Raw genomic sequence first — 13,731 nt, forward strand, 5'->3', positions numbered from 1 at the left:
CTTCGTAGTATCAGACAAACCAGTTGTGGCACGTCAAAATAAAAATTATGGGGTTAAATTATCTGCAAAAATGTGCGAGTGGAAATACAAATCTTATACTTGATCTTTGAGATGAGTAAAAAAAAAAAAAAAAGAGTAATTGATAAAAGATGGCGGCGCTTACAGACAGGATCTGGCATCTGTCGGAGGAGCAGTCGACGTTCTGGCAGGGTTGGTACATTCCTAACGTGACGCAGTTCAGCAGGATGATCATCATGCTCACTCGCTCGAACCACGTGAAGACGAAAAGCTGGTTAAGGGCAACTACAAACGGCTCATGGACATGTACCACTGCCAACATTGCAACAAACACAGTTGGAGTTCCCCAAGGCAGAGTACTAAGACTCCTGCTGTGCTCCCCGACCGGAATGTTGTTACTCGACGAGATATGTACAGCTTTAATTATTCATTCACTCATTCATCGCCTGTTCCATTTTTAATCACTCCCTCAGGTGTTCTGGTGACTTGGATTTCTGCATTTTAGGGTCCTCATATCTTTCATCTTTTTGGGACCTTATCTGCCAGATGTTTTAGACACTTTTTTTTCTATCCTTTAGGGAAAGTGTCTGCAAGTCCTTGTGGTGGATATGTTTGTCTTTTTGGACCTTCATGTGACAGATGTTCTCATCGCCCAGTTTTTGTTTTTTTTTCTCGAAGGGTCCTTGTCTGCCAGACTTTGTTTTCCGTCTTTTAGCGCTAAACTTTGCTTTTCTGTCTTTTAAAGTTCCTTATCTGTCAGACATCCTTGTGACTTTGTTTTCTGCATTTTATGGTTCTTGTCAGCCAGGCTTTTTAGTGACTTTGTCCTCTCCTTTATGGTCCTCATGCTCATCTTAAAGAATTTTCATCTACTAGACTTTTTCCTCTTTTAGAAAAATAGAGACATTCTGTATGTATGCTACTCAAAAACGTGCTACAGTTGTTTGGTTACTTAGAACTTTGTTTCTGGCAACTGGGAGTGACATCATGCATACTGGGATCTCAATATCTTTGATCAACTGGAGGAGGTCACCTATCTTTAGTTTTTTAAGCAAATTTCTCTGCGAGACTTTTTTTTTGTCATTTAAAACTCTACAGTGTTTTCCATCTTTTAAGGTCATTCCCCGCCAAGCTATCCCGTTTGTCTAAAGTTGTAAAGTTTTAGGGTCATCATCTAGTCGAAGTTCAAGTGACTTTGTTTTTTGTCTTTTAAGGTCCTCCTTTGCCAGACTTTGTTTACTTTTACAGTTCAATTCGGTTTTTAGGACCTTCTCTGTGTAACCTTACAGTGACTTTGGTTTCTGTTTTGGATTTTCTGTCTTTTCAGGTCCTCATCTGCCATAACCTCCAATGACTTTCTTTCCTATCTTTTTGGACCCTCATTTTCCAGATGTTGCAGTGACTTGGGTTTTTGTCTTTTAAAGTCCTTATCTGCCAGATGCTGCGGATGGACAGCAGGACACCTTATACCGTATGTACTTTGGACAGCATTCAAATGTTAGCAAAGTTATTAAATTCCCTCAGAAAGTCAATTTAGTTGCCTGAATATAAATCATGAAGCTTCTTTTCTAGTTGTTGTTGTCTTGAAAATATACCAGAAAAATTTGTGATAGCTTCTGACTCGTTAAGGTTGTTTACTTTGAAAATGAAGAAAATAAAAAACTATGCTAACTATGCTAATTACTAAAGCTTCCAATAAGCCTGCTTAATAGCATCATCTCCCCTCTGCTGCAGTCAGGAAGAAGGTTCAGGATGTGACGCGGCTCAGGAAGAACCTCTGGCCGCGGGCAACAAAAATGAAATCATCGGCTAAGACAGTTCACTGAGGGTGGAAACCTGAACTTCTTAATGATATAAGGCATCGTAACAGTGGGGAAATCCTGCAAGGTTGCTGGTTCACAACCCCTACGTTTTTAATCAAGTGCACACGGGCGGCCAATTATTTTAAAAAAAGTGTTTAAAAATAAAAAAAAAGTCAGTTGACTGTGACGGAAACATTCTGTGTGTTCGAAAAGGGATCCGCGGCAACGCTTGGCTAGACTCTTTTAGGGAAGAGGTCCTTGTCGTCTCTCGGGCTTTCCCGGTGAAAGGATGCTGAAGCTCTCCAAAGCCCAGCGGACTTGAAAACACATGCACGCGGTCACACATGCCCCAGCAGTTTTTGTTTTTCCAAGACTAAATTCTCATTGTAGCTCTCTGAAATGTTCTTTCAGTTTTCCCAGGAACAAGCTTTCTTTCTAGAACAGGCAGCTAGTGTTACAATTTCAAGGTAGTATTTAGCCAGGAGTAGAAATAGATAAAATGGAATATTTATCTCTTTTTTTTTCCCCCTCAAGATTTTTCATTTGAAGGACCTATCAAACAATTCATTCTCAAAAGCACTTATCCTGGTTTGGGTCGGGGAGAGGGGGGGGAGATGGGCTGCCGCCTAGCCCAATTGACTTTGGACAAAAGGCGCAGAACACCCTGAACTGGTCACCAGTCAGTCGCAGGGTAAATACAAACACAGACACCCATTTGCAGTGTCACTGAGTGCACCAAAAGTCAGGCAGGTGACACCCACTTAGAACGAAACTGCACTAACATCCATCCATTTTCATCACCGCTTATCCTCACGAGGGTCAAGGGGAGTGCTGGAGCCTATCCCAGCTGTCAACAAGCAGGAAGCGGGGTACACCCTGAACTGATTGCGAGCCAATCACAGGGCACATGGAGACAAACAGCCGCACTCACAATCACACCTAGGGGCAATTTAGAGTGTCCAATTAATGTTGCATGTTTTTGGGATGTGGGAGGAAACCGGAGTGCCCGGAGAATACCCACGCAGGCACGGGGGAGAGCATGCAAACTCCACATAAGTGGGGCGGGATTGTACCCGGGACCTCAGAACTGTGAGGCCAACGCTGAGCTGAGCGACCACTGCACTAACATTTTTGTCATTTTTAAGTTAAATAAATTACAAAGTTGCAAAGTCCTTTACTCAGCAAGAATAAAATGCAATAAAAGCACAGCAAGAAAGAAAATATCTAAATTGGTTAAATGCAGGGGATAATTAAAAAGAAAGTCACTTTATAATTTAGTTTTTAGGAGAAAAAGACAAACAAATGGTCCTCTGAATCAATGTTAAATTTCACTTCTGGCTTTGGGGGGGGGGCATCATTTATTACACTCTAGAGTTTTCCCAAAGTCAGTCAGTTATCAGTGTAACACAGGAGGGTGGGGGCAGGACCCAAGTGCACTCCACTGAACCCACCATACTTGTGTGTGGTTGGGGGGGGGGGGAGTTGTCAGATTTCAGCCACCACAAAACTTGTAATCAGTCCTGGAAAATGATGAGTTAGCTGCATATATATATATATATATATATATATATATATATATATATATTCTTGCATTTAGTCTACTATTTCTATATTTTGAGCAATATTTTTTCCTTTATAAGTTTGTATTGTTTCCTCTATATTTTGCTTAACATTGTGTACTTTTGTCTAATATTTTGTTTTCTAATACTTTTGTCCGACAATTGTGGTTTTGATTCCCTTAAAAACATTTTTTTCCTTCAATGTTTTCCTTTTTTCCCAAATTTTTCTCTTTTTAATCTGCCAAATATACAGTAGGTGCTATGTGACAATTTTCAAAAATGATTTGAAACAATTTATGCATCGTTGCCTTGGGTCTTGTTAGATTGTGTGGGTGTACCTAATGAAGTGACCCTTCCAAATGTCATCGCGAGGTGTGTTTGTCTCAATAACGAGCTATGGAAAGTAATAAACTGTCATCGGCCGCGGTTTAAATTGGCATTTAAATCAGTGATCAGATTTTTTTGCCATGTCAGCGTTTTCACCCCACCCAGCAAGCGGCACCTAATGAGCCCAAAGGTATAAAACCTCTCCAGGGCATCTTCATCCTCCTCCTCGTCTATCATCCTCACCCTCATCATTGTCCATGTAGAGCATGTTACAATATAAAAGGCAGATCAGCGCTGTTTTACTTTTATTTCACTTTTTTTTAGGGGGAGGGACATTTTGGGAAAATTTTCCCCAAGAATAAAGTCATAGACCAATACAAATCTTCTTGTTTTTTTTTAGTGGGAAAAAGTAACATTTGGTTAAATATATAGCCGTCTATCCATGTTCTTAGCTACTTATCCTCACGAGGGTCGCAGGAGTGCTGGAGCCAATCCCAGCTATCAACGGTCAGGAGGTAGGGTACACCCTAAACTGGTTGCCAGCCAATCGCAGGGCACATAGAGACAAACAGCTGCACTCACAAATCACACCTAGGGGCAATTTACAGTGTCCAATTAATGTCACATATTTTGGGTATGTGGGAGGAAACCGGAGTGCCCAGAGTAAACCCACGCAGGCAGGGGGAGAACATGCGAACTCCACGCAGGCAGGTCCGGGATTTGAACCCCGGTCCTCACAACTGGGAGGCCAACGCTTTACAGCTGCGCCACCATACCGCCTCCTTAAATATATATTTTCATGAGCGTAAAGTAGCATGTTTTTAAGTAAAGAGCTGTCATATCACAAGGATAAAATCATATATTTGAAAGAAGATCATCATCTCAAAAAGATTTGATTCCATCTGTTATTCTGAGATTAGATGGATTTTGACGGGCTTTGTGTTTCTTGGAACGTCTTCAATCGAACAACAGGATGATGATGACGGCATCCGGGAGGTGTGTGTGTGTGTGTGTGTGTGTGTGTGTGTGTGTGTGTGTGTGTTGTGTGTGTGTGTGTGTGTGTGCGTGTGTGTGTGTGCGCACACGGGACAGCTCGAAATGTCACGGGAGATCACACAGCGACGCTTCGTGTCAGCTTCTCACACCCGGTTGGAGAAGCCGCTCGCTCACTAATTGTCAGCATGACTTCATCAGATGCATTGTGGGATTTTGGTTTCACTCCTAAAGGGAGCGCATCCAGTGTCCGATCAAGCTCCAAATATCTCAATGATGAACACATTGTGGACGAATAGATGGAATTGCGCAATTGGCAAACATTTTTATAATACGGCTTGATAATGATTATTTTTGCACAAATTCCATGAGAGAATATCAGTATTAAAAAGTACAGTGATGCCTGGTGATGCGAGTGAGCCACAGTTTTTCAAGACAGGGGCATCCATCCATCCATTATCTACCGCTTTTCCAGGTCAGGTCGCGGGGGAAGACCTCCCTTTCCCCAGCCACTTCTTCCAGCTCTTCCGGAAGGATCCTGAGGGGTTCCCAAGCCAGCCAAGAGACATAGTCTCTCCAGCGTGTCGTGGGTTGTCCTCGGGGTCGCTTTCCGGTGGGACATGCCCGGAACACCTCACCACGGAGGTGTCTGGGAGGCATCCGAATCAGATGCCCCAGCCACCTCATCTGGCTCCACTCAATGCAGAGAAGCAGCGGCTCGACACTGAGCCCCTCCCGGATGACCGAGCTTCTCGCCCTATCTCTAAGGGAAAGCCCGGACACCCTGCGGAGGAAACTCATTTCGGCCGCTTGTAGATCCCAGAGGATCTTGTTGTTTCATAGGTGAGGGTAGGAACGTAGATTGACTGGTAAATTGAGAGCTTCGCCTTTCAATTTAGCTCCCTCTTTACCACAACGGACCGATACAAATTCCGTATCACTGCAGACGCTGCACCGATCCGTCTGTCGAGCTCCTGCTCCATTCTTCCCCCACTTGTGAACAAGACCCCAAGATACTTGAACTCCTCCACTTGGGGAAGGATCTCATCCAAGACCTGGAGAGGACAGGCCACCCTTTTCCAACTGAGGACCATAGTCTCAGACTTGGAGGTGCTGACACGCAAAACAGGAGGCAGTCAGCATTTTTTTTGTTTTTTAAACTTTGGCTTGGAAGAAAAACCTTGAGATATGACCACTGTATGACGGCAGCGAGCACAACAACAACAGAAATAAGCAGTTCGGCAGATTTTCAACAATTCTTGAAAAAAAGAGGCTTCAAGCTATTTATGAACCCTCTCAGATGAAGCTTACTCTAAAACTAAAACGTTTAGACGGATTCGAAACATCCATAACTTTGCATTAATGTCTGCAAGTTTAATGGTAACGCATAGTGCGAAATGCCTTAGATGGGCTAACCACTGGCACATATGTGGAGGTGTTACGGCACTTAAAGAAACAGATATGCCACAGGGGAATATATTCTTTATCCTTAGTGAATAATGAGAAATATTCCTTCAGTTCACAAAGTAAAAACTCTTCTTCGTTTGTCTGCATTATTGTATAGAACTTCCCCCAGTGGCTAAATGAATTTGTTAATTGTTTACATTGTATTGATGTGTATTCCAGTTGTGAAGTACAATAGTAAAAAGTGGTATTTTTGTTTAAAAATAAAAACATACAAAATGTTTGTTTTGGGGTGGGGGCCAGTAAAACTGCAACAGATTAATGACATTAATTTCAACAGGGAAAGATAATTTAAAATTTTTAAATTTGAATTTTCAAGATGGTCACAGAACAAATTCACATTTCAATGCCGTACTGTATTTATTTAAAAAAAATAAAAAAAATGTAAACTCTACCACATAACTATTGGCCCCTCGCCAAAAGACCATAACAATGCCTTCAGTGGCTTTTGAGCAAATGACCTCTTAATTTGCACAACTTCAATACATTCATATTTATCCATCCATCCATTTTCTGTGCTGCTCAATACATGAAAAATCAAAAAGAAAAAGTAAAACAAATATTTGAAATATTTCTTAAAAATTCAAATTGAAAACAATTGATAAAAATACTATACAAATGTTGAAAACTCAGACAATAAAACATCAAATCATTATAAAAATTACATCTTTTGGTTTTTCAATCCAATCAATATGTCCCTGTTTTAAAAATCATCACCCTTTTGAGTTTGAAGCACAACAACAAAATCTCCTATTTTCAACGTTTTCTTTCTGACTCACTGTAGTAAAACTGTATTTTCTGTACTCCATCTGACTTTGTGGTGTGTCTCCCACTCTTTGCCTCTGCACAGCTCCCATGGAATTCCGTGAGACGTGCTGCCATGGCAACCGGCACACACACACAAAAAATTAAGTGTCATATATTAGAAGCCCACTGAGGTGTGTGTGTGTGTGTTTTAATAAGTCACGAGTTGGCAGAAGAGATCAGAGCGTTATCGTTTCCAAATCTATGAAAGCACAAGCAGAACATTTTATGACTTTCAACTTACATACACAAACACAAGAACAAACTGAGGTTGGTTTCAGTGAGCTTATGTGCGCCGAATCAGCCCATTTAGCTGTCCATCGCCTCCTAAAATTGCAAAGCTCAGCAAACTGATAGTGACAAACTTTGTGTGTGACACGTAGCTACTACTCAGGGGAATGTTTACACAACAACTACAAATAGGCATTTTTTATTTTATTTATTTTTAATGATGGGAAGGTAAACCTACAGAAATATTTTCATACAGTATTTCATAAAACCATAATCTAAAAGTTTTGGTTTTGAGGGTGAAAAGCTGTTTGAATTTTTTTTAATGTCTTTAAAAAAAAAAAACATTAGGATTTATTTTCAATAAAAGATCAAATTGAAAAAAAGTCGTGAATTTTTTATTTTTCTTTTTAGAATAAATATTTGGTAGAAAATACTTGAGAATCAAATATTTCAGTAATCTTTTAAGAAAAAATTGAGAAACCAGTATGTTGTAAAGTGGAATGTTTGAGGGGAAAAATAAATTGGGAAAAATATTTTTAATAATTTTTTTGGAATTTTCAGAGTAAATTTCGTTATCCTTTTTAACAAAAGTTATATTTTTCTTTTTTTATTTGAAATTTTTTGATAATACAAAAATGCTATGGATTTTTTATATAGGGGAAAAATGTGTTTAAAGAAAAATAGATTGATTTTTAAAGTGCTAGAAATCCAGGAAAGACATTTTGAATTTATTATCATGAAAAAAAAAACGTGAATTACTGTTGTTAGATAACCTTTGAAAACTAAAGAAAGGAGCACACGTGTTCCTAATTGGACCATCTGCTGGGCTTTTTTTCCCCCTCTTGTTTGCGTGATGTAGCATCATGCCAAATTTCAGTGGGTACGTTTACTTGTTGGGCCCACCAGTAACAGAAATAAGGACACACGCACACACAAACACAATCACACACTATTTTCATCACTCTGAGCCATTGTCCAGTTGAACACACGAGAACAACAACAGGAATAGGACTCCACTTAAAACCTTCATTTGAAACCCCAACTAGAGCAGCAAAGCGTAATTTCCAACTGCATACCTGGCTTGAAATAATAACTTGGAACTCTAATGAGTGCTTGAAATCAAAAACACTAACCATTGCATTTTTTTTTTTTTAATTGGGCTTCTGGATGACAACTGCTTGCGCACCATGAATTGTAATTAGCGTTATGGTAATAACTAATTAGGAGCTATCGAGTGCCTCTATTAAGTTTTGACTCTATAAATATCTTGATAAAACTCATTTTCCTTCCACGATAAGAATGCGTCCAGGCCCTGAAGAACTAAAGCAGTCTCAATTACAATTACTGGGTTGTTGGGGTGAAATTTAAAAGAAAAATCCCCAGGCCCCATTCATTAAAGTTTTAGTACTTTTTTTTTTTTTTAAGTTTCCTGACCTGGAACACTCAAATAAAATTTTGTTGTAACAGGAAGTAACATGGCCATGAAAATCTGCTAGTGAGCTAACCGTACCCCTGCAATCATCATCCCGTTAACGTCTACTTTACGCATATCGTTCCTTCCACCTTTTCACGGCATCCCTGCAGGTTCCATGTGGCGGAAAAGCAATTATCTCCTTGGCACAAATGTTTTAAGGAAAACATTAAAAATGACAAATAGCCCATGAGGCCGCAGAGCAGACATTTTAATAGCCTGCACATGGTCCATAAAATGGCCTCTTTGTCATCGTCAGAAACGATGTTTTCATGTCACTGGAAGGCTTGGAGGTTGGTGACGGGACTTTTTTCAACCTAGGAAATTGCAATTGATTGTCTGTTGCTTTTCGTACTCAAGATGTATGTCGTACTAGAGCATCTTAAAAATACCGGAGACAAACTCCTTGTGTGGTGTTTACATACTTGCCCAATAAACCTGATTCTGATTCTCCAATCAGTTGGAAGTAAATCCGATCTTTCAGTTTATTTTGAAGGATCCAAGACATTTATTGCTGTCAAGTGAGATAAATGGCAAACAAATAAGACTAACTAAAACTAACTAACTAAAAAGTCCCCCAAAAATGAAAAATGAACTTTAGGTAGTCAATACTGTTGCAATATTTTTTTTGATATCAATAACATCACTGTATAACAATTGTATCACTTACTGTAGATAAGAAAAGCATCAACAATGCTTCCAGAAACTAACAAAAGACGCATGAAAAAGGTCATTGACCATGAAAATACTGCAAAACTAATTCCTCTCAAGTTTGTAAAGTTACTACATCCAATTATCTGGTATTGTCCTCTTTTCTAGATATTCAGGATTTTTTTTTAAAGGTCTACTGCAATCAAAACCACTTTTTTATGCTTTTTTTATCCACAAGCTAGTTTTTATTTTATTTTGTTTTTGTTCTTTCTACGTCCATGAATAACAAGACCGTGGGAAATATATTTTCATTCACTCCGAAAAAATGATTAAATGTTCCAAGAGTCCGGCAAAATGTTTCATCTTTTTCCTGTTGCCTCTCGCTGACCTTTTGTGCTCCAGTACGTGGCGCGCCGGATCCAGTCCACGGCTTGTTTGGCCTGCACTCCCACCCACGAGCACGCGTTAGTGTGACTCATACAGCATCGTTTTGAATGGTTTTACATTAATGGGAAGTCCAACGCGAATGTGAATTTTGGCGCATATGCAAGCATGAATTAGTGCAGTAATGATTTATCCTCTAACTTTTTTTTGCTTAAGAAAAAGCAGAATTTTTTTTTTTTAACAGGGTTGCAGATGTCAACGAGCGTGTGAATCGGTCTCGTCTGTTTTGTTCCGGAGGTGACAGAAAATACTCATCCCGCTAACAAGAAGAAACGAGGGGTTTCCTCGCTAATTATGCTAATTTGGGATTCACGTGGAGGTGGCAAACAAAGACGTTAAAATCCCTACGCCAGTCCCATCGCAATCATGCTAATGACGGGCTAATTACCTAGATGGCACATAAAGACTTTGACAATAATTTGAATCCGCTGAAACATTCTTTTTATCTTTTCATGATCAGGACTTGGGTGAAGCAGCATGAGGTTTACACACTTATGTTTTGTTCCAAATGACACAAAATAATTGTACGTCACTACAGTGTGTTAGCGAATACAGGGAGGATGAAGACGAGTTTGACCACGACGAAGAATAAAATGATTGTGATTGATGCTTGCGCCTCTTATTGAGAATGAGGTATGAAGCGTTCAAGACATAAATTCAATATTATAATGTTATGATAATTAAAGTGTACAACAATAGATGTTGCATTCAAAGACAAGACACACATTTATTATTGAAACCCCCTGTTGTCGTGAACTAAAGTTTATAATTGAAAAAAATATTTTTATATATGTATAAAAAAATGTGTATATACATATAAATTAATGCATTTCTATGAATAGAAATTAAGAAATAAAAAATAACTACAATAAAATAAGTCCATCCATTCCTTTTCTTAGCCGCTTATCCTCACGAGGGTTGCAGGAAGTGCTGGAGCCTACCCCAGCTGTCAACGGGCAGGATGCGGGTACACTCAGAACTGGTTGCCAGCCAATTAAAATGAAGAAATATATATTGAAAATTAATTTAAAAAAAATACAAAAACTAATCTAATATCTAATACACCATTTTAATCCCAATCCTAAATCTATATTAAAAATGGTAAATATATGAAAAAAAATCTAGATTGTTCAAAAAAATGGTTAAAATAAGGACACATGAAATATATTTTTACATTTTGGTTCTCCTTTGTGAATAACATTTTTATGATAATTTTAAAATATTCATTTATGACCAAATATGACATAGATTAATGGTGTCCCATTTCCAGGGTCCCAAAGAAACAAGCACAACAGGAGAGTTATTTGCCATATGTACACATGCATACAATGCTAGCGCTAGCCGCTAACCACCCCAAAAAAATAACAACAAAGCTGAGTTAACATGGCGGTCAACTGCTGCTTAAAGCTCAGCTCCCCAAATAAGAACCACTGATGCTTTCACTGAATTATTGATGAGAAAGACGACCTGCTGCTTTTGTTGAGGGTGAGGCCCGAAGTGCCAGGTACGAGAGAACAAAATTATTGTAGCTTTGCAACCCCCCCCCGAACCGCTGTTAAAAGAAAAAAAAAAGTTTAAGACAAAATCAGTAATTAAAGCAGCTTGATGATATTTCAGCCTGTTGCATGAGCCTGTGCCACAGCAAGGTCCTTTTTGTAAAATGCCTCATTAAAGAAAATTCGTACTAATGAGTCATCAAAATGAGATCACCAGGCTCGCTGTCACATTCAGTCTCAAAAAAGTTTGACGTGTTATTTGACCATGAATTAAGTTTCTTTAGATCACAAACCAAGACTCCTCTGTCGTCTCATTAGGGGGATAAAAAGTGAAGCGGACCGTGATGGATTTAGTTAAAGATAGCCTTTTAATGTGGATCTAACGGGTCTGCACCCTGACACGGGCTTGCTGATTAATCGCAGCATTAGCATGGGGACTGATAGCAGCATTAGCATATAGGTGAAGGAGCTGAGACAGGAGTCAAAAGTTCTTAGATGATCTAAAAAAAAGAAAAAAAAATGAGGATTTTTGGACAAAACCCGATTTGTTTTTTTGTGGAAGGACCTCAAAATAATCATCAAACTTTGGTTCCGTGCTTGACCCGCTTTAAAAGTGTAGCAATCCAGCGTCTCCCTCAGTCAGTTATGTAGTTACTCTTGTTTGTTAAGAGACTCGATAGTTTGGTTATTAATGCATGTTATTAGTTAGTTAAGTTAGTTAGTTAATTAAGGTTAGTTGCAATCTCTTCGTTGGTCCTCTAATTGTTAGTTTGTCTCATTTGTTTCATCGTCAGTTTCAGTCTTGTCTGTCAGTGTGTTTCATTAATGAGTCTTTTTTTTTTTTTTTTTTTTTGGTCATTTATTCACCTTAAGGTGGCACGGTGCATCAGCTGGTTAAGCATGGCCTCACAGTTCTGAGGACCCGGGTTCAATCCCGGCCCCGCCTGTGTGGAGTTTGCGCGTTCTGCCCGTGCAGGTTTTCTCCCGGCACTCCGGTTTCCTATTACGTCCCAAAAACATACAACATTAATTGCACACTCTAAATTGCCACTAGGTGTGATTGTGACTGTTTGTCTCTATGTGCCCTGCGATTGACTGGCAACCAGTTCAGGGTGTACCCCGCCTCCTACCCGATGAGAGCTGGGATAGGCTCCAGCACTCCCGCAACCCTTGTGAGGATAAGTGGAGAAAAAGAATGTATGCGTGGATGGATATTCACTTCAATTTGTCTTGTTTGTTCATTATGGTCATTAGTTCGTCTCTTGTTTGTTATTGACTTTTGTTTCTTTGTCATGTTAATTGTTTATCTTGTTTGTTTGGTCATATAGTCGCATGCGTCTGTTCGTTTTTGTTACTTCATCTCATTTGGTCAGTGATTCATGCTAATTGGTCTTCATTAATTATGCCTATTATTTGATCTTATTTGTTAGTAACTTTTATTTCTTAGTCGTGTTTGATTGTTAGGTTATTTGTGCGGACGTCTTATCAATTTGTTCATTTGTTATGCTGTTATATTTTATTGGGGTCATTTATTCATGTCAATCGGTATGAATTTTTTATTTACTTACATTAGTCTTGTCTGTTAGTTACTCTTGCTTCCTCGTTAGTCGGACCCATTTATTTCATAGTCTCCATTGAATTTTGATGACGAGCTGGCGGTGGAGGAGTTTTAGGGGCGCGCGCCGTCATCTCGCAGCGATGAAATGGATGTTTTGAATTTGAGCTCAGGGACGGCGTCCACATGAAGATGGAACAGACCATTTGCCACGTCGAGGGAGCGCAGGGGGCAGCGTGAGCTTTACAGACGTCAAGGAGATTTATATTCGAGGGACTGCGGGACGATGTGAACACACCCCTGGTGCAGCTTCAGCTTTCACTCACCAATAAAAGACCCTGATTATTCATTTAGTGGGAATTATTCTATTTTACAGCCCTCTGGAGTCTAGCAGACTATTTCTATACGGCAATTTGTTGAAAATGAAACAAATGTGTTTTACTGGGTCGGGAAAACTACAACTGAAGTGTTTGTGATTATTTATTAAGATGACTTTGTTGCTTAAGGACACCTGACGTGAAATTTTTCAACTCTGTGCAAAAACATCACATTTACGCTTTTAATTAAACATTACATGTGTGTCTGTAATGTTTTTGATGGAGGTGAATTTTAATTTAGGTACAGTAAGTTTCAATCTTTGAACTAATTTTTTTCATGTATTGTATACTGAATATGATTTCTAAGTAAGTTTTCATGTTTGCATGTGTGCATTTTATATATAAGTAGATATTCATGTACCATATGAATGTGCAATTTGTAGAAATAATTCAATAATCCTGAGGTAAATTCCAGCATATGTAGCTTTAATGTATCAATATTTAGTTTTATGGACTCCATGTATATATGATGCATGCATTAAAGTACTTTTTACTGTGTATATATATGTATGTACAGTATACAGAAAAATAGGTGTGCA

General features: G+C 39.0%; 1 protein-coding gene across 1 annotated transcript in view; it reads right to left on the minus strand.

The window, feature by feature from the left end:
• Positions 1-13,731, minus strand: part of LOC133505620 (voltage-dependent T-type calcium channel subunit alpha-1I-like) — a 145,429-nt gene that overhangs the window by 85,177 nt on the left and 46,521 nt on the right. The window contains exon 4 of the mRNA XM_061828843.1: positions 164-275. Within this exon, the coding sequence (XP_061684827.1) occupies positions 164-275 (112 nt within the window). The remainder of the gene's footprint in view (positions 1-163; positions 276-13,731) is intronic.

Source organism: Syngnathoides biaculeatus, chromosome 9, assembly GCF_019802595.1.
Source record: "Syngnathoides biaculeatus isolate LvHL_M chromosome 9, ASM1980259v1, whole genome shotgun sequence".
Lineage (NCBI taxonomy): Eukaryota > Metazoa > Chordata > Actinopteri > Syngnathiformes > Syngnathidae > Syngnathoides > Syngnathoides biaculeatus.